Source organism: Wolffia australiana, chromosome 14, assembly GCF_029677425.1.
Source record: "Wolffia australiana isolate 7733 chromosome 14, ASM2967742v1".
Classification (NCBI taxonomy): Eukaryota; Viridiplantae; Streptophyta; class Magnoliopsida; order Alismatales; family Araceae; genus Wolffia; species Wolffia australiana.
In genome coordinates this window covers 8,950,085-8,969,753 of record NC_135848.1, presented here as the reverse complement: position 1 = coordinate 8,969,753, position 19,669 = coordinate 8,950,085, and the positions used below count along the sequence as shown (strand labels likewise).

Sequence of the window (19,669 nt, the reverse complement as noted above, 5' to 3'; positions counted from 1 at the left end):
TGAAGGGAATGTTCCACTTCCACTTTTGTGGTGATTTATATGATAGAGGACACATGGCATGTGGATTTTCCAAATCAAAGTCTCTGGCCATGCAATGGTTGCTCATGAACATTTGCAAATGAACCGAACACAACCTTGAATAGGATTTTTTCCACTGTTCATTTATCAAATAACAACATTTCTTTGATGTTGTAGAACAAACTTCTCATCCCCACTGTTTTCGATTTTCAGGATTTGATTATAAGCTCGAAAAACTTTTCAATACAGCGGAATATAAGAATCTCCTCAGAACTGATATATAAAGTAATAGAAAATCAGATTTCCTTGTGGAGAACTTGTTCCACCCTTGACTTTTCTCTTTTGAAAAGTCTCTTCAAGCTGTTCATGTACTCAACCTCTAGACATATCTACCCAATACATGTGTTATTGGATCTTCTTTTCTTATTCTCTAGCTCATCTTCAAGATCGTGTTGATCTCCTCAGAACTGATATATAAAGTAATAGAAAATCAGATTTCCTTGTGGAGAACTTGTTCCACCCTTGACTTTTCTCTTTTGAAAAGTCTCTTCAAGCTGTTCATGTACTCAACCTCTAGACATATCTACCCAATACATGTGTTATTGGATCTTCTTTTCTTATTCTCTAGCTCATCTTCAAGATCGTGTTGATCTCCTCAGAACTGATATATAAAGTAATAGAAAATCAGATTTCCTTGTGGAGAACTTGTTCCACCCTTGACTTTTCTCTTTTGAAAAGTCTCTTCAAGCTGTTCATGTACTCAACCTCTAGACATATCTACCCAATACATGTGTTATTGGATCTTCTTTTCTTATTCTCTAGCTCATCTTCAAGATCGTGTTGATCTCCTCAGAATGGATATATAAAGTAATAGAAAATCAGATTTCCTTGTGGAGAACTTGTTCCACCCTTGGCTTTTCTCCTTTGAAAAGTCTCTTCAAGCTGTTCATATACTCAACCTTTAGACATATCTACCCAATACATGTGTTATTGGATCTTCTTTTCTTATTCTCTAACTCATCTTCAAGATCATGTTGTTCTCCTCATCATCAAGACACTCTAGTGGAGTGAGTGGAATGAAAGAGAAAGAAGAAAGGGGGAAGGGGGACACTCAGGTAAGGATAGCATGGGTACCAAAATTGGGTGCTCCCACGTTACTAATATTTATTTATTGCACTTTTGGGCACTTTTGAAGCATATCATTAATGAACATCAATCTTATGTGTGTGACCCTCTTGGCCCATGTATAATTCTAGGTAATAGCGTAAATAGTCTCATGACAATTACTAAGATACGTTTTAGGTGATCAAATTTCAATGGAGGATGAGCCTAAACTTGTGATCAAGAGATAGGTATCCATACTCTAATAAGGGATGTAAGGATTCTTGAGAAGAGAGGATCTTAATTTGTCCTCCCCAAGCCCCCACTAATCTTAATATAATAACATTAGTTTTTTTCAGGCTATTGATAAACCAGAATTTGGGTTAAATAAGTCATTTTAAAGCTCTGATTTATGCAAAAATATTTAGAAAATTATTATTAATTAGAATAGGATAAGCAAGGGTTGAATCCACAATGAGGAGGTAATGAGAGAGTAAATTGCATTTCAAATATATTTTAAAATAATTTTTAAAGTGATTTTATATTTTTCTGGATTTTTAAGTATTTTATAAATAGGAGAATCAGTGAACTAAATGAAAACTAGTAAAAAATATTTTAAATGAATGAAATATATATTTATTTTGTTTTAGATAAGTTCTAATAATTAATGTGATTTTTTAGGAATTTGTGGAGAATTTTGAGGCCAAGAAATAAGATTTAACAATAAGAAAACCTTCCCCCGCAATTTGTAGAACCAACGCTCGAGCGGGCGGGTGATAGACTGAAAACTCTGTAACTTTTGCTACAGGAGGATTTTTTAGTGTTGTTTGATGTGTTGAAAAGAGTGAAGTCTAGGCTATGCACTATAATTTTAAAGAAAAAGGAAATAAAATTCAAATCAAACATTCAGGATATCACACAAACCTTGTTATCACTTTTCCTAATGGCCAAGTGGTGTTGTTTAACCAAGAATCTTGATCCCCCTTGAACTCTATCTCCCACAATCTTGTAGAACAAGAATGGATCAAATAAATCCAATGCATTAGGCCTCCAAAAATAATTTGAGAGCAGAAATCCAATATTTGATTCAAAGAGAGGGGAGAAGAGAATAAATAGTGCCCTAACTCTCCCATCCATTGGATTTAATTCCAAGGGTTAGGAGGGCTAGGATTTCTTGATTTCCAATCTGTACTCACGTTCTCTCCTTCTCAAATTCAAATTGTGGATTCATTCCACAATTCTTGCCTTTAGTTGACCTGGGTCCTTAAGGAGGTTAAAATGGGCTTCTATAGTGGGCTTCTTATGTATTGGGCCTCTTCTTATTATCTATTAGATGGCTTAAGTTTCTAATTTTCTCGCATTTTTATATCAAATTCATCATTGTATTTACCTAGTTTCTATTTTTTAAATAAAACTCCAAGAAGATGTGAGAAATCCACTTCACTCTAAGGAGTCAAGTGGGGTTAGTCTCAAAAGTCAATAAAATATATCAAAATAGAGCTTATGAAAATAAATCAAAAAATTATTGTTTTATCCTTAAATGGTGAATAATGCTAGTGAAAATATAAAAATATGTTGTAAAAAAATTATAAAAGCATAATTTTATCGATCTGATTTGATGCTATGAGCAAGTTAGTAAGTCACTAGGCCAAAAAGCATCGCCTTCTCATAACATTGAGTAAAAAATAGTTGTCTATTCCTTAGACGTCATTGATGCTTAGGTCAACAAACCACCTATATATGACATGAATCAACCTGATTGATGTTTAGACATAGTAACATTCAATGATTCATACTAACCAATTCATTAAACTCTTTTTCTATGATCACCCACCGTTTGTTCGTATAATATCCAAATAATAGCCACAATAACACATACCTATCATATAATTAGAATCAGGTAGTGTTATTCTATTCACATGGATTAGTGTCCTTCTTGAGAAACCATCAAGTAGAATTATTTATAATATAATTTCAATACTAGCGATTGATGTGTTATGATATCATCATTGTTCTCAAAGGCATTACATGTATTTGGGGACTTATCTATAGACATCGCATAAGAGTAACAACAAAAAATTGTATTTATTTCAATGAACTTAAACATAAAATGAAAGTGTGATTGGCTTAACAAACATATAATATCCATCATACCCAGGGTTGGATAAGGTTGTGTTTTACACCACAGTCAAACTGGGTGGGTCTAACAACATTTGTCTCCAATACCCATCATAAGTCATTGTGATATCTGTTATCCTAAAAGACAAGAACACAAATTATATCCATATGATATTAATATAAGATAATGTTTTTAGGGTGGAAACTAGATAGTGATAGTGGATATTAGATGCGTAAGAATAATAACAGACAATGATATTTTTTAGCCGATACTATATTGATTATGGTATCACGAAATGGGTCATGTAGAATGTAAAAATGCTTATTTCCATATTTTCTAAATTAATTTTAACTCATAAAGTTGAATGGAGAACGTATGATTTCTAATTTTCTACATCTTATGAGACATAAATGAATTAATTCTCAACTTCTTGTATAATTATGAAAATTTTAATTAATTCTTTACACGTGGAAGATATTTTTAAAATGATTAAATCGTTCAATTACCCGTTATACTTCTGATTTTGAACTAATGATTGAGATTCAAGTCAGTTAACCGTTCCAACACTTTCCCACCACGAATATCATAATTTCTCCTCTTAACAGTGAAATGCGATGTGAGGCAGGTTAGTGGTGGGCAACAAACTCATAGGATTCACTCTAAATGGGACAATGGTGCTTGGTAATGAAATGCAAGAGAGAATGATGTGTTCAAAGGGGAGAAGAAGATATGAAGGTGAATTACTACTAGAACACAGGGCTTAGTATTTTAACCCAAAAAGACAATTGTGCTTCACGGTGGCATTTATAAGAGACTTGCCCAAAACTATATTGCTTAAGATGGTAGACCACCAATAAAGACCGTACGTAAAGGAGATAGGCACAATTTAGTCCAATCAAGGTAATAAAGTGGTTCATTTCACTAGTCATTTGTTTTAACTGCAGTATGGTCAGGTTGCTAGCCCAACATTGGGCCCAAGATATGATTTTTGGGAATAAGTTTTAGTGACTCCAACATAAGTTTCTGGCTGTAGTTATATTTTCAAACACAACCATTGCATTTTGTCCACTTTTTATGTGATTAATACATTCTCGACATCAGTTAGCATATGTTTGATCACTGCCTTAATCTTATCGACTAACTATTAGGATTTGTGGCCTCAATTAACTTAATCCAAAATTAATTTTGCATCAGTATACCACCTCGAAGACAAAAATAAAATCCCATAATATAAATAAAACCTCATCACCTAGTCATTACATGTATTCATGGACTTGATTTATAATTATCACACCCTGAATTATAATGAAGGTGATGTGCCATCTAAAGCTGAATAAATCATACATAAAGAGGGTCTCATAAACCAAAAATTAGGGATACATTTATAAAACAAAATTTATTATAATTCCTTTACTAATTAAAGATGAGAATCCACGGAGAGAAGGTATTGAAAAATTAAAATTTTATTTAAGAATTATATTATTAGATTGCTTAGATGTATTTTTATATTTTTTATTTTTTAATGAATGAATTCAAATAAAAATGAAGGAGAATTAAAACCAATTTACAACCTGGAAAAATACTATTTTTAGTGAATTCTACTTGATTATAATACTTTAAAGAAAATTTTGGAAAACTTTAGGGAAATAGTTGTTGGGTTCTATAAGCCTTGACATGGATGAATAAATCAAAACGATGCGCAGCGGAAGACTTTTGTGAATCGAACAACATCGACAAAAACATTAAACAAAGTACCTTTGTACGAATCTCATTCGTGATTTCTTCGATCCCAGAGCGAGATGAGTCGAGCTGCTCAAGTGTGCAGCCTCTAGACGTATCCACACGGTCCTCGGCACGCCGGATCTCCTCCTTCTCGTTGACGAGCCCCGTTCTTTCTCTGTCGGCGTCGTAACGTCGTCCCGATCACATTAGGGATGGAGAGGGGGTGTGGGGAGAGTAGAGAAGAAGGGGAAAGGCCCCTGAAAAATTCTGGCCTGGCTGAATTTTGTTCAAAGCCTTCCCCTATTTATACTAAGTGGGTATTTTTCATAAAAACCACCAAAACTTAAGTATATCTTCCAACGTCCAAAAGACCATTTGCGTGTGACCCTCTAGGCCCACGTATCAGTCTAGTTAATGACTCCAGTGGCCCAATAACCTTTAGTGGCCTTCCAAATTAATAACTATATCATCATAGAGATTAATTAACGTCGAATCGATTTAACCCAATTGATATATCGAGACTCCGACACGTGGGGTGCCAAGCTACACCTTGTGTCCTATAAGATACAAAGGAATGTGTATCGACTCACTCATGGAACCTGTACGTCATCAGTTACTGTGTATGTATAATCCCTCATCCACTTGACGCTCCTTGGACGACTTAGGGTATGGTCAATTGTCAAACACTAATCGATCATCCGAGTTAGTACTGATGCATTCATAAATCATCAGAGAACTCTTCTCCGATATTTCACTGCCTTGGCCAAGGACTTTATCGCATCATCTTCCTTGAGCTGTCACGACTTATACCGAGGGTGGACGATCCCATCTTGACCACTCAATCGCCTTCGTGAACTTCTTGATGCACCCGAACTAAGACCATTTAGAATCCCATGATTAGAGACTCGTTGGCCATCGCCAAAGTACAACCGTCTGTCCACAAGACGTCTTTGGTGTCTCAGGTCAAAGGACCACTTACACAACCGTGATGTGCATCAAGCTGATTGACAGTTTGGTATAATACCATTCAGGGATTTGTATGGATCAATTCAGTGAACTCTTTCCACTAAAGAGCACCCACTATCTATCCTTAGTGTTGCCACACTAATGGCTACGGGACCGGCCATACTCATCATATGAGTGAGGCTAGATAGTGCTATTCTATCCGGATAATTCGATGTCCTTCTCGCGTATCCTTCGAATAGGAATGTTTAGAACACATGCTTAAAGACTAGTGATCTCTGTATTACGATCTCATCATAATTCACTAAGTCCGATCATGTATTCATGGACTTCATTATACGCATCACACGTGCACTATAATGAATATGTTCTATTAATGAACATGTAGCGAGATGTGGAATGTGTGATTTGCTTGCTGGCCACATATATTTCCATCAATAATTACATTAGAAATAAATATTTATCTTCACCCACCTGTTATGGACAACAATTATAAGCACCCACACAAAAAGCAATCAGCCATTGGCATCGGAATATTTATGTGGCGAGTAGCATAATTTGGCCGCAAAGAGTGGTAAATAAATATTGTAAATTTTAATACAAGAGGATTTTTAAGTGTGGCTTAATTTTTTGGATACTAACACAATACTATTAATAGATTAATATTATGAGTTTATATTTTTATGTACACTAAAATGATTAAATACGCATGTTATAAAGCTTAAAAGGGATTAAATATATTTTCTAATGATACTATGATTTTTATAGATTTTGCGTTATTTCTATGGATTTTTCCTACTTCATATTCTTGAAGAATTAATTTTCCAAGTTGAATTTAGATTTTTCAAATATTAAATTTAAATATATATAATTTCTTAAGTTAAAGTAAACATATCTAATACCTAAAAAATTAACTTTTTTGAGAAGTATTGAATGGATTTTGGGAATTTTTTATTTCCAAAATTTATGTGCTTTGTTGGAATCTAGGGAGATAAAATTGGAGGAGAGAGAACATCAAAGGGCTGAGAATGGATTATATGGTTTGGATGTCTTTCCTCTTTCCATCCATATGGTTGGATCTAGAAATAGATCTACAAATGGAGGAGAGAGAAACCTTTACTCACATTGGTTAGGGCCCAAGATGGTCTTATTTTTTCTTCTTCTCTGGATCAATATAGTTGGGATGTTTCTTCCTCAATATGAGACCATTAAGAAAGAGTAGAGCTGAGAAAACTAGCGCACTGAGGCCGAAAAAAGTGTTATGGGACAAAGGTTAAGGATTGAATGCAAAGAAGATAGAAGAAATGTTTACATAGTGGAGCCATAGTGTTCTCAGCCCTCAAATTCAACCCTGATCCACATTTTCAATTATCAACCACTAGGAGATAAATTCCAATGTCAAATTATAGAGTTAGCTCCATAAATAAGGCCTTGTTTTGACATGGTCTCTAAATAGGTCTAACTACGGTTTCTTCAACATCATGTTTACACTCCTCCTTAACCCCATTTTAATCCAAAATTTAATATCTTATATTCCTTATTCCTACATTTCAATTAAAATATAAGAAGATGGAAAGAACCATCCATTTAATTCAAGAGAATCAAATAGGAAGAACCTCATAAACAAATAAATTCAATACAATTAGGAATAAACTAATAATTTTTGTTATTACATTTTTAATAATATATCTATAATAATATGTTTGTAAAAATAGATATAACTAATATAGTAAGGCACAATCATATATGATTGTTATTGTATATTGATGTTATTAAGCACCCCTTATTCAATATGATTATTGTGTGATGTTTCTAATGCAGTGTCTGAATACATGAAACAACTTAGTAAATTATGATGATATCATAACACACTGATCACAAGTTTCTAAACATGAATTCAAAATAATCTTATTTGATGGATACTCACGAAAGATATCAAACTATCTGAAAAGAATAACTCTATCTAAAGATTCAAATCCTATGACCATTTGTGCAGAAACACTAAAGATTCAAATCAAAGAGGATTAATTTTTTGCCACTTATGTATTAGTTATATTTTGACTATGACTCATGAAGCTGTAATTATGGGATTCATATAAAACTTAGTTTGGATATTGCAAGAAATACATGATGGTGTTTTAATGGTCAAGATGAAGAATATGCATCAAATGGCTGGACACGGTAGTGCATACTCATGGGATAAGACACTCTCCAATGATCTTTATTCCTCATTAATAATAGTAATTCAAATAGTTTATTAGGGTTTGAGAATTAACCATACTCCAAAATCATTCGATAGTCTTGTCGAAATGAATATTTACACATTTATGGTAACTGATGGTAGTAAATGTTTGATAAGAGAGTTAATTTACTAGTACGTATCTTCTAGAGCACAAGATGTAGCTTGGTACCCTATAGATTGATAACTTAAACTTTCAATTGGGTTGAATAGATTCTTGGTTAATTAATCTATGAATCAATAACCAATTAATAAGGTTGACCAATAAATGTACTAGGCTATTAAAGTCATTAATTAGAATTTATATAGGCTTAGAGGTCACATGCATAAGATGCATGGACCTTAGTGGAAATACTTTAAGGCCTTTGTATCAAGTTCCATCTTAAGTATATTTAGAGCGGGGTTACCTGTTTATGTGTCCTTAATATCAAGATCTAGGCAACCTTCATTGTCTTCTCTCCTTCCCATAATCCCCCCTTCTAGTGAGACTTGGCATTGGGAATATTTACTAGATCCTGAAAGAGGATTGAAGAAGTTTCAAAGGAAATTCATCATGATTGAGATAATGTGGATACTTCTAGAGGCCACACACGTTAATGACTAAAACTTACTATTCAAGGGGAGAAAATCGAGAGCAAAATCGGTTTAGTCCACTTTTTATCCCTAATTATTATGAGATTAGAAATACTCCTGATATCAGAGATATTAGGCTGTTCTATTCTTTATTTATATTTTGATGTCTATCTCAAGTGCCATTTAATAGTTACACAAAGAACATACTTAAAGACCAGTGATTTTGTTTAATGATATCATCATAGTTTATTCAGTTATTCGCACATATTTAAAGTCTTCATTATAAACATCTTACGAGAATAATGATAAATAAAGATTAATTTTTACAAATACTAATGAGAAGTTCTAAGTGTGATTGATTAGTAGGCGAATAATATCCTTCAACGTGAAGTTACAGAACTAGTGGCATGCATCCTCAATAAAGTTTTTTTGAGTAGTGAGAGAAGAGAGAGAGAGAGAGAGAGAGAGAGAGAGAGAGAGAGAGAGAGAGAGAGAGAGAGAGAGAGAGAGAGAGAGAGAGAGAGAGAGAGAGAGAGAGAGGTGTAGATAGAGAAAGAAACAGAGAGAGACAGAGAGGTGTAGATAGAGAAAGAAACAGAGCGAGACAGAGATATAGAGATAGAGAGAAACACTCATAGAGAGAGAAACATACATAGAGAAACAGAGGGAGATAACGATAGAGAGAGACACACACATAGAAAGAGAAACAGAGGGAGATAGAGATAGAGAGACCCACATAGAGAGTGAAACATAGAGAGAGACACACGTAGATGAAGAAATAGAGAGATATACAAACACGAAGAGAAAGAAAAAGAGAGACACACATAGACAGAGAAAAAATGAAAAAAGAGAGAGATTCAGAGATAGAGATAGATAGAGAGAGAGACAGAGATAGAAATAGAGATAGATAGAGAGAGACAGAGACAGACAGAGACAGACAGAGAGAAAGACAGAGATAGAGAGAGAGACAGAGATAGATAGAGAGAAAGGCAGAGATAGAGATAGAGATAAAGATAGATAGAGAGAGAGAGACAGAGACAGATAGAGAGAGAGACAGAGATAGAGATAGATAGAGAGGCAGAGATTATAGAGAGAGATAGAGATAGTGAGAGAGGCAGAGATGTATAGAGAGAGGGGAAAGAGAGAAGGAGAAAGAGAGAGATAAATAGAGAGGAGAGAGAGAGAGAGCTGTTCTTTAGAGGGCAAAGAGAGAGAAGGAGAAAGAGAGAGACAGAGATAGAGAGAGAGATAGATAGAGAGGGAGAGAGTGAGAGATAGAGGAGAGATGGATAGAGAGAGACAGAGACAGACAGAGACAGACAGAGAGAAAGACAGAGATAGAGAGAGAGACAGAGATAGATAGAGAGACAGAGATAGATAGAGAGAAAGGCAGAGATAGAGGTAGAGATAGAGATAGATAGAGAGAGAGAGACAGAGACAGATAGAGAGAGAGACAGAGATAGAGAGTGACAGAGATAGAGATAGAGGGAGAGAGACAGAGATAGAAAGATAGATAGAGAGAGAGACAGAGAGAGAGATAGAGAGAGAGGCAGAGATGTATAGAGAGAGATATAGAGATAGAGATAGATAGAGAGATAGAGATAGATAAATAGAGAGGAGAGAGAGAGAGCTGTTCTTTAGAGGGCAAAGAGAGAGGAGAAAGAGAGAGAGAGATAGAGATAGATAGAGAGGCAGAGATTATAGAGAGAGATAGAGATAGAGATAGATAGATAGAGAGATAGAGATAGTGAGAGAGGCAGAGATGTATAGAGAGAGGGGAAAGAGAGAAGGAGAAAGAGAGAGAAAGAGAGAGATAAATAGAGAGGAGAGAGAGAGAGAGCTGTTCTTTAGAGGGCAAAGAGAGAGAAGGAGAAAGAGAGAGAGAGATAGATAGAGAGGGAGAGAGTGAGAGATAGAGGAGAGATAGATAGAGAGGGACAGAGTGAGAGATAGAGAGAGAGATAGATAGAGAGGAGAGAGAGAGAGCTGTTCTTTAGAGGGAGGAAGGAGACAGTTTCCAACTTTCCATAGCCGAACCGGCGATGGCAGGAGCCTTGAGCGGGAGTTTCAAATCGTCCACCGCTGGGTTTTCTACTCCTGGCCTCAGTTGAAGCTTCTCCTCGATCCATCCCTTCGATCGGATCGGCAGATCTGGTCTGAGCCGTAGAGCTGCAAAGGAAGAATGAAGGAAGTCGTTCTTCACGTATACGATGTGACGAACAGCGGCAACGCCAAGACCAACAACACCATCCTCCAGATCAATAGGATCTTCAAGGATCGGATCGGCCTCGGCGGCATCTTCCACAGCGCCGTCCAGGTCTTTTCTTTTGTTTTCTGTTGAATCATACTGTCTTGGAACGATAGCAGACCGTCGTTTGATTCTTTCTTCGATCTTGTCTTCTGGCGACATGATTTTCATTAATTTCTGTCGTCTTCCGTTTATTCTTTGGATAGCTTTTTCTATGATATTTCTAGTGATATGTACGCGTTTTGTTTCCATCTTCCATCGCCGTTCTTTAGTGTTTAGCAATATATGAGCGATTTATGAACCGAGAAAAAAACCTGTTATTCGAAAAAACTGTTATTCACGCTGCATTGGATAAAGAACGTGTTATTCGAGATTTTCACATCTCTGATTTGTTCGTTCGCTTAATCGCTTCGATTGTTTTAGAGATTATTTCGGTCGTCTAGTACCATTCTTTAATGTTTAACATGAAATTCAGGTTTACTCTGGATTCATGCTGTATTGGATGGAATACCTATTTTCTGAAAATTCCACATCACAGATGTACATTCTTATCGATTGAGCCATCATTTGAATGTTTGGTTAGCGTCTTCTGGTGGAAATCCTGACATTTACTTCATGACGTTTTCGGCTTCTTTCAGATGCTGAACGTTCGTCCTTTATTTAATTCACTTCATAATTGTAAACTCGCCCCTCAGGTCAAACCTCATCATTTGTTGGATTATGTCAGAAGGATGGGTGCCTCTACTGGGTAGGAATAGGGGTTTGAGGAGTTATCATTAATCTGCGTTTTGCTCATTGCTTTGCTCCTGCTAAAAAATTTGCTTGCACCTAAAGTCGTGTCTTTAATCTTTATCAAATTGAATTGCTCATGGCTTCCGGGTGCTGGGTGGTTCTATCAGTTAATCTTGCATTCATTATTTAGGCTCGCATAGACAACTGTGCGAGCCAATTCAATGGAAGAAAAACTTAAAAAACTTCCGGAAGAAATTTCATGTCGCCTGTTTACCAATCATGAAATCTGTTTTTCCTGCATAAAATCTTATTTTACTTGGACTTTGGAGGCAATGATTGGGTTTTTCACCGATGAAATTTGTTTCCCATCTTTATCAAATGGTCTTGGAACTATGTTCTCGATATTTAATCTGTCTCATCTTTGTCATTTTTTCGTGCCTTCTCATGATACTGAACACTGATCCTTGTTCTCTTTGGAATAACGCCAATGAGTACAAGTTAGTGGGGATACTTGATTGATTATTTTTTCCTTTAGAGAAAATGGTTAAAATCTAAAGAAAGAAAGGATGCCCTAATGACAAAGATCATAATGCCCCTAGTAGGCAGAAATAACAGAAATATCTCTGGAGTGGTTGGGGTTCATATATGTGGACATATTCGGTTTATGATTGTTTCCTTAATACTTCTTCTTCGATGCTCTCTGAAAGGGAATTTTACATATTTAACGGGGAAGCCAAAAACTACCCTAATGACAAATGACCATAATGCCCCTAGTGGTTGGGCTAAAATGACTGGGGTTGGAGTTCACAGATCTGGTCACATTCAACTTACGATAAATCAAGTATCTTGTGTTCATTGACCCACTACTTTCATCAAACATCGTTTTCAGGTTTATGGAGATGAAGAATGGTCATTCGGATTCTGCGAGGATGGATCTGGAGTCTTCAGTTGCCCACCTGGGAAGAATCCCATGTACACATACAGAGAATGCATTGTTCTTGGTCTGACAGAGTGCTCAACGTCTGAAGTTAACCGGATCTTGCGGGAGCTAAGCAGGGAGTGGCTTGGGTACCGTTATGACCTGCTGTCTAGGAACTGCAACCACTTTTGTGATATGTTCTGTGAAATGCTTGGTGTCTCAAAGCTCCCAGGTATCACCCATTTTCCTCAGCTTGTAGTAATTTCTTGCTTGTTATTTTATAAGTAATGAGCTGTACTTTTCATCAGAAGCCAGAATTTCAGCGGGTTCATTAAAAGTTGTTGCATTTACATTTAAACCCTGCTCATGCCTGCTACTTATTATTGGCAATAAATCTGAAAAAGCATCTAAAAAGCGGAAGGAATTGTTATGATCCCCAACCCAAGTCAAGGGTATTTTTGTCATTTTCTAGTAGGAAAAATTCCCATTATAATTTATGTAGCCCTCTTCTAGGGATGGCTGGCAAGAAAATGTAGTCAAATTGCCGACTCCGAAATGGAGTAAGGAAGCAGGGGCTGCGGAGGAAACGATCAGATTTTTCATGAGAGGTGTTTCGAGAAAATAGGGTCGGGCCCTTGACTTGCAACCCGTGTTCGGCCTTGGAGCTTGCGATTGCGTAACATGAGCCTGAAGTTTCATTGATTTTGTAGAATATTTTTTAAAAATATAGATGTATAATAATTATTATAATAATCATAATAGTTATGAGAACTTTATTATTTTAAAAGAGCTAAATATTTTATGAAGCTCATTTAATTAGTGATATGGGAGCAAAAGATGAATGATGCTGATCAGTAGCGAAGTTAATCAGAAGGCTGCCTTGGGGTTCTGGTACGATCCTTGATCTAGGCTCGTATCGGAGGGACGGTAGAGGGCGAGGAAGGTAGAAGTTCCCCGGGTAGAGAGGAGAAAGGGAATGGTCGGGGGGAAGGTCGAGCTGAGGGGGTAGGGATCGGCCGTGGACGAGCCGCCTGAAGACGCGGTGAAGTGGTAACGATCTCGAGGATGGGGATCGTAGAAGGGGAGAGAGAAACCAGACCTAGAATAGGAGATGGGCAGGACAAGAACACTTATTCTAACTTCTTGGCTGCCCTCCTAAAGGGAGGGCATCCCTATTTAAAGGGAAATACATGACAGCAATTGACTAGAACGCCCTTGTGGGCTAACATGACGATATTATCCCTAGATAGGTTGAGGATCCTCTCAAGGATCCTATCAGGTTCTCAAATACTTTCAGATACTGACAAAATGATATGTCATGAGCTTTATTTTTTGTCCTAACCTGAAATTTAATGGGGTCATTAAAAGTTGATTCGCTGCTATTTATTATCTGTTACGAGTCTGGAAAAAACATTAAAGGGTGAAATTGAGATAATTGCACCCTGTTGAAGTAAAGAACCATCGCCCATCTGTCTTCCAGAAATTCAGGAATATTTCGTATGCGCGAAGTGTTACAACCCCATTTAGGCGGGAAATGGTTGTAGCCATTTCTGCAGAGTAATTGGGGGACAAATAACCGTAGATGTACATGATTGAGGGAACATTCATTTGCAATCTTTTTTAGCCTTTCGTCCCATTCTTTTGGCATCAGATAAGTCCCCATCTTGGATTGTATAACGATGTTTACCTGAGGATGTAGATTGGAAAATTATTTATGATTCTGTCTCATCTATGAAAGCATTTTCATCAAAGCTTCTACCTCATCTAGGGTTTGACGGTCCTGGTCTGGTCGGGATTTTTAGCAAAGACCTAAACCTGACCTAAACTTTGGTCCCGTTCCGGTCTGTTCTTGTTCGGTCCCGGTCCAGCCCGAACTGGTCCCGGTCTGGTCAGGTTAACTAGTCAATGTCAAAGTCAAAGTAGAAAATTTATGTTCATAGTAATGTTAAATATCCTCTACATGAAGCGGTTGCCCACAGATGGTTAAATATATGGCGTCTACGCTGAGCTCAATAGAAACCTCTCCGTCGAGTTGGATTTGATATTTTTAGAATTTTATAAAAAATATTAAATAAGTATTTAATATTAATCCAATTTGTTTACATCTGCCAACCCTAATTCCTCTATTCAATGGATGATGGCTCATGTATGCTTTGAACTCAAATTTTTTGTTGTGTTTATGCATTTTAATCCTGGTCGTTCAGAGGTTAGAGTAAATGAGAGTTTAATTGGAAGTGGACTTATATTTTTGTCTTCTCACCAGGACATTTACTTCTTTGCAGGATGGGTCAACAGATTCGCCAACGCTGGTGACGCTGCTGTGGAGATCGCTGGCACCACGGCTATGAAGGTGGGGATCATCTCTGGGGAATTCCCAAATTTTGAACCTGGATCATTGCTCTGCTGTCAATATTCTTACCAATATTCAGGTTTTGATAAAATTAGGATCCTTGGAAACTAAAATCTTTGCCATCATATTCTTATTAATCATGGAGGCGGGGTTTCTATCTTTCAAAATGACATGATATCTATCAATTTTGGGATTTCTTGCCTTTGAAAAGTTAGCCAGGTTCATTGAAATTCAACCTTTGAAAACCAAGAATTGTCTTTGCCATCTTATAGTCGTTAATCATGTTTTTGGGCAATTCCTATCTTCAAAAACCAAGAAGTTTTTTTGGGCATCATTATACGTATCAAGTATCTTCATGGAAACTGCATTCTTTCCAAATCGACGATATCTTTGGCATCATCATACTTGTATTTATTTTTTGGGAAATCCTTTCTTCCTAATCTTTGCATCATTCTGTCTCTTAATCATGTTTTTGGGTGATTATCGTATTTTTTGGTATGTATCTTTGGCATCATCATACTTGTTATAATTTTCTGGAAAATTGTTGCCCTTCAACCCCAAGAATAATCCTTTTCATCATTCTCTCTTAATCATGTCTTTGAGTTTTTGTCACCTTTCAAACACTAGAAAGACTTTTGTCATCCTCGTAGTTGTCTTGCAAAATTTCTGACTTTCAAAACCTAGAAAATTCTACAAATCAATGCAAAGCCCAGAAAATCTTTAGTATCATACACATTTATAGTTCAGGGACGCAGATGGGACGAATTATTCGTCTGGGGATGAAAAAATCGTCCCGTCCGAGGACACGGACGAATTTCGGGACGAAAATTCGTCCCGTAGACCACTGGTCGGGACGGTATTCGTCCCATGGGACAAAAAAATCGTCCGTCCAGAGGTCTTGAACGATGGACGTATGGATGTGGACGAAAAACCACCGAATTCACATCTGACGGTTGAGATCTTGCCACGTGTCCTCGTTATGACAATTTCCATCAAGGTCCCTGTATTTTTTCGCGCATGCAAACTGATGCCGCTCAGAATTAATTGTACATATGCCCATTTGCATTCTCTCTCCTCCATATTTCCCTTAAAAAACTTAGAAAAATCTATTTTAATATATTAAAAATATAAAATAGCTTTTTTTCGCCCGGGACAAATATTCATCCCGGGAGAACTGGTGGGGACGAAAAACCGTCCCCGTGTGATTGGACGGATGGTTTTTTTATCGTTGAACGAAAAACATCCCGTCCTTCGTCCCTGAACTTACTCTGGATGTCGGTCGAGACGAAATTCGTCCCGTCCCGTGCATCGTCCACGTCCGGGACGATCCGGAACTATACACACATTTAACCGTATGTACTTTTCGTCTTGCTTGCTGCCACAGTTCCGACAAGCTAAGACAGAGATCGTCACGGCGAGCAGGGTTGCCTACAGGTTCCTTGCTGGCATGGCCACCAACAGCTTGACGGCGCCGCCGTCGAATTCCAACGGCGGCGCCCCCGTCCAGGAATCCCCAGGCCTTCAGGGAACTTGGTTTAAGAACCTCATGACTATTGGAGCAAAGCCTTCCAGCAGCAACACAGCCAGCACAACGGACGAGGAAGCTGCCCTCTCGGAGAAGCGCTGATCTATGATTCCGAGTACTGAACTCGCAATCCTCTTCTTTGTTGATTTTTCATGAATTTGCAACATTAACAATGGGGACTTGTAAACTTTGGAAAGGGTCAAAAGAGAGAGAATTGGTGAGACATGATTTCTTCTTCTTTGGTGATTTTCTGATGCATCAGTGGTAGCCACAAGAATCGATGATCATGAATCAACCTGATTGACTATGGATCATGATAGAGGTGATTTGAGTACAAACTATTATTCTTCTTAAAAAAGTAGAGTGAAAAGAATAAAAATTATTCTTCTTTGAATCTTTTGAACGTCACTCTCATCATCATTTGGTGGGTTTCTTGAATCTTTCAAAAAAGAGTTTAAAAGGGCAAAAAATAGTCCCCATTCAACCTTATTATTTGGTGATTTTCTAACCGTCGGAGACATCCAGAAATCAAAATTTGTTAATTCCAGCGAGGAATAAAAGGTGAATGAAATAAACGGCGAGACCTGAAGTGGAAAAATACAGTTCTTCTCTGATTTTGTAACAACAGAAGACATCCAAAAATCGTATATTACGGCGACGAACAAAGGAGAAACAATTGCAAAGAGAAGAAGCAGTCTTTCTCTTCATTCTCACTCTAATTCTTCGGCGTTTTCTTCCGATCGGAGACGGCAAAAAATCCAAACTTGTACAATTCAGCGAGGGTTTAAGGGAAAGTAACTGGTGGGTCTTCGCTCTTCAACCGCGCTGAGCTTCTTCGCAGAAGGGTTTTGGCTCTTGTTGGTGGCGCGGCGGCGGAGGCTGCGGCGGCGCCGCCGCTTTGGCCAAGACAGCGGCGATGGAATTGAAAGCCGTGGCGGCTATCTGAGACTTGATATGCCCGCGCCTCGGAATTGGACCACGATCACTCGAATTGAGGATGCTGAGGAAACTTGATCGTGCTTTCGCGGTGTCGCCCATCTTGTATCTCTCTCTCTAGACTTGGACTGGGTTGCGGTGTTGTTCTCTCTCTAAAAACCTGCGTGTGGTTAGAGGGAGTCGGCGTGGGAGGGGATTTATAAGAGTGTCGGTGGGAAAAACAGCGGCTCGCCACGGCTACCAGACTCGACTTGGTTGTCTATCTCTATCTCTATCTCTATTTCTATCTCTACTCTATCTCAATCTCTATCTCTATCTCTATCCCTATCCCTATCCCTATCCCTCGCCCTATCCTTATCCCTATCCCTATCCCTATCTCTATCTCTGTATGGATCTCTATCTCTATCTCTATCTCTGTATGGATCTTTATCTCTATCTCTATCTCTGTATGGAACTCTATCTCTATCTCTATCTCTATCTCTATCTCTATCCCTATCCCTATCCCTATCCCTCGCCCTATCCTTATCCCTATCCCTATCCCTATCTCTATCTCTATCTCTGTATGGATCTCTATCTCTATCTCTATCTCTGTATGGATCTTTATCTCTATCTCTATCTCTGTATGGAACTCTATCTCTATCTCTATCTCTACCTCTACCTCTACCTCTACCTCTATCTCTACCTCTACCTCTACCTCTATCTCTATCTCTATCTCTATCTCTATCTCTATCTCTATCTCTATCTCTATCTCTATCTCTGACATGATACCCGTGTTTGTTTAATTTTTATCTCCAACTCCATCTCTCTCTCTCTCTCTCTCTCTCTCTCTCTCTCTCTCTCTTTGTGGAATCCCATCTGCAACGCTGTCTTGGTCTCTATGTCCATGCCTCACTACCTCTAACATTATACCCATGTTTATTTTATTCCATCTTGATGGAAGACGGCGGCAGACTGCTAAGGTGGCGACCGTGAAGACAAGGAAAACAGACTGCAGAAGGCAGAACGATGTCAGTGACAGCAACAACTCGTCGCAAATGAGAGAAGGAGAGCTTGGCGCTTGCGCGGCGGCGGCACGCGCCAAGCGCACGACAGCGCGGGCGGCGGCGCAGGCGGCAGCGCGGGCGGCGGCGCGGGTGGCGTGGCCGGCGACACGGTGGCGGCGAAGCCCACAGGGCGAAGATGAAGACTTACTCTATTCAAAATTCACCACCGTTTGCGTCAAGGGAAATGGCTTTTATAGCGTTCTCTGGATGTTTGGAATTACCAAAAAAAGTCTGAACTATTAAAAGAAAATAAAAGGGAATAGAAGGAGAGCTATCTCGTTAAGGGGGGTGTTTCCCTTGTCCTTCCCCACCACATCTCTCTCTCTCTCTCTCTCTCTCTATTTTCGTGGAATCGCATCTGCAACGCTGTCTCCGTCTCCATGTCCATGTGTATCTCTATCTCTAACATGATACCCATGTTTATTTTACTTTATCTCCAGCTCCAATCTCTCTCTCTCTCTCTTCCTGGAATCACATCTACGGCGTTATCTCTATCTCAATGCCTATGTTCATTGTACTCTATCTCTTGCTCCATCTCAGTAGAATTCTCTCTCTCTCTCTCTCTCTCTCTCTCGTCGTGGAATTGCATCTGCATCTGTCTCTATCTCTATGTCTCACTATCTCTATCTCTAGCTTGATACCCATGTTTATTTTATCCATCTCCAGCTCTATCTCACTAGAATTCTCTCTCTCTCTATGGAAGTTCATCTACATCTCTGTCTCCATCTCGATGTCCATGTCTATCTCTATCTCTATCTCTATCTCTATCTCTATCTCTATCTCTAACTCGATACCCATGTTTATTTAACTCTATCTCCAGCTCCATCTCACTAGAATTCTCTTCTCTCTCTATCTATTCGTGGACTTGAATCTGCATCGCTGTCCGCATCTCTGTGGCCCTTTCTATCTCACCCTCTAACTCAATTTCTCTAATATTCTCTAGATCTCTCTCTACTTGAATTCCTTCTATATATGTCTCCATTACTAAGTCAACGTATACATCTCTCTTTAACTCGATCTCTCTAGTATCCCATCTCTCTCTACGAGAATATCTTCTAAACCGCTGTCTCCACTCTACCTCTAACTCGATACCTTTGTTTATTTTACTCTATTTCCAGCAACATCTCACTAGGATTTCTCTCTCTCTCTCACTCACTCACTCACTCACTCACTCACTCTCT

General features: G+C 38.1%; 1 protein-coding gene across 1 annotated transcript; it reads left to right on the top strand.

Annotated features, from left to right (window-relative positions):
* The first annotated feature begins 10,592 nt into the window (after positions 1–10,592).
* LOC144712124 (uncharacterized) lies at positions 10,593–16,732 on the top strand. The gene is made up of 4 exons (XM_078586312.1): positions 10,593–11,052; positions 12,605–12,866; positions 14,917–14,984; positions 16,369–16,732. Exons 1-4 carry the CDS (start codon positions 10,918–10,920, stop codon positions 16,609–16,611), a joined length of 708 nt encoding a protein of 235 aa, XP_078442438.1. The 5' UTR covers positions 10,593–10,917; the 3' UTR covers positions 16,612–16,732.
* Positions 16,733–19,669: the final 2,937 nt, after the last annotated feature.

Coding starts and splice junctions, on each gene's coding strand:
- LOC144712124 (XM_078586312.1), top strand. CDS start 10,918: ATGAAGGAAGTCGTTCTTCACGTATACGATGTGACGAACAGCGGCAAC. Junction 11,053..12,604: donor TCTTCCACAGCGCCGTCCAG/GTCTTTTCTTTT, acceptor CATCGTTTTCAG/GTTTATGGAGATGAAGAATG. Junction 14,985..16,368: donor CTGGCACCACGGCTATGAAG/GTGGGGATCATC, acceptor TTGCTGCCACAG/TTCCGACAAGCTAAGACAGA.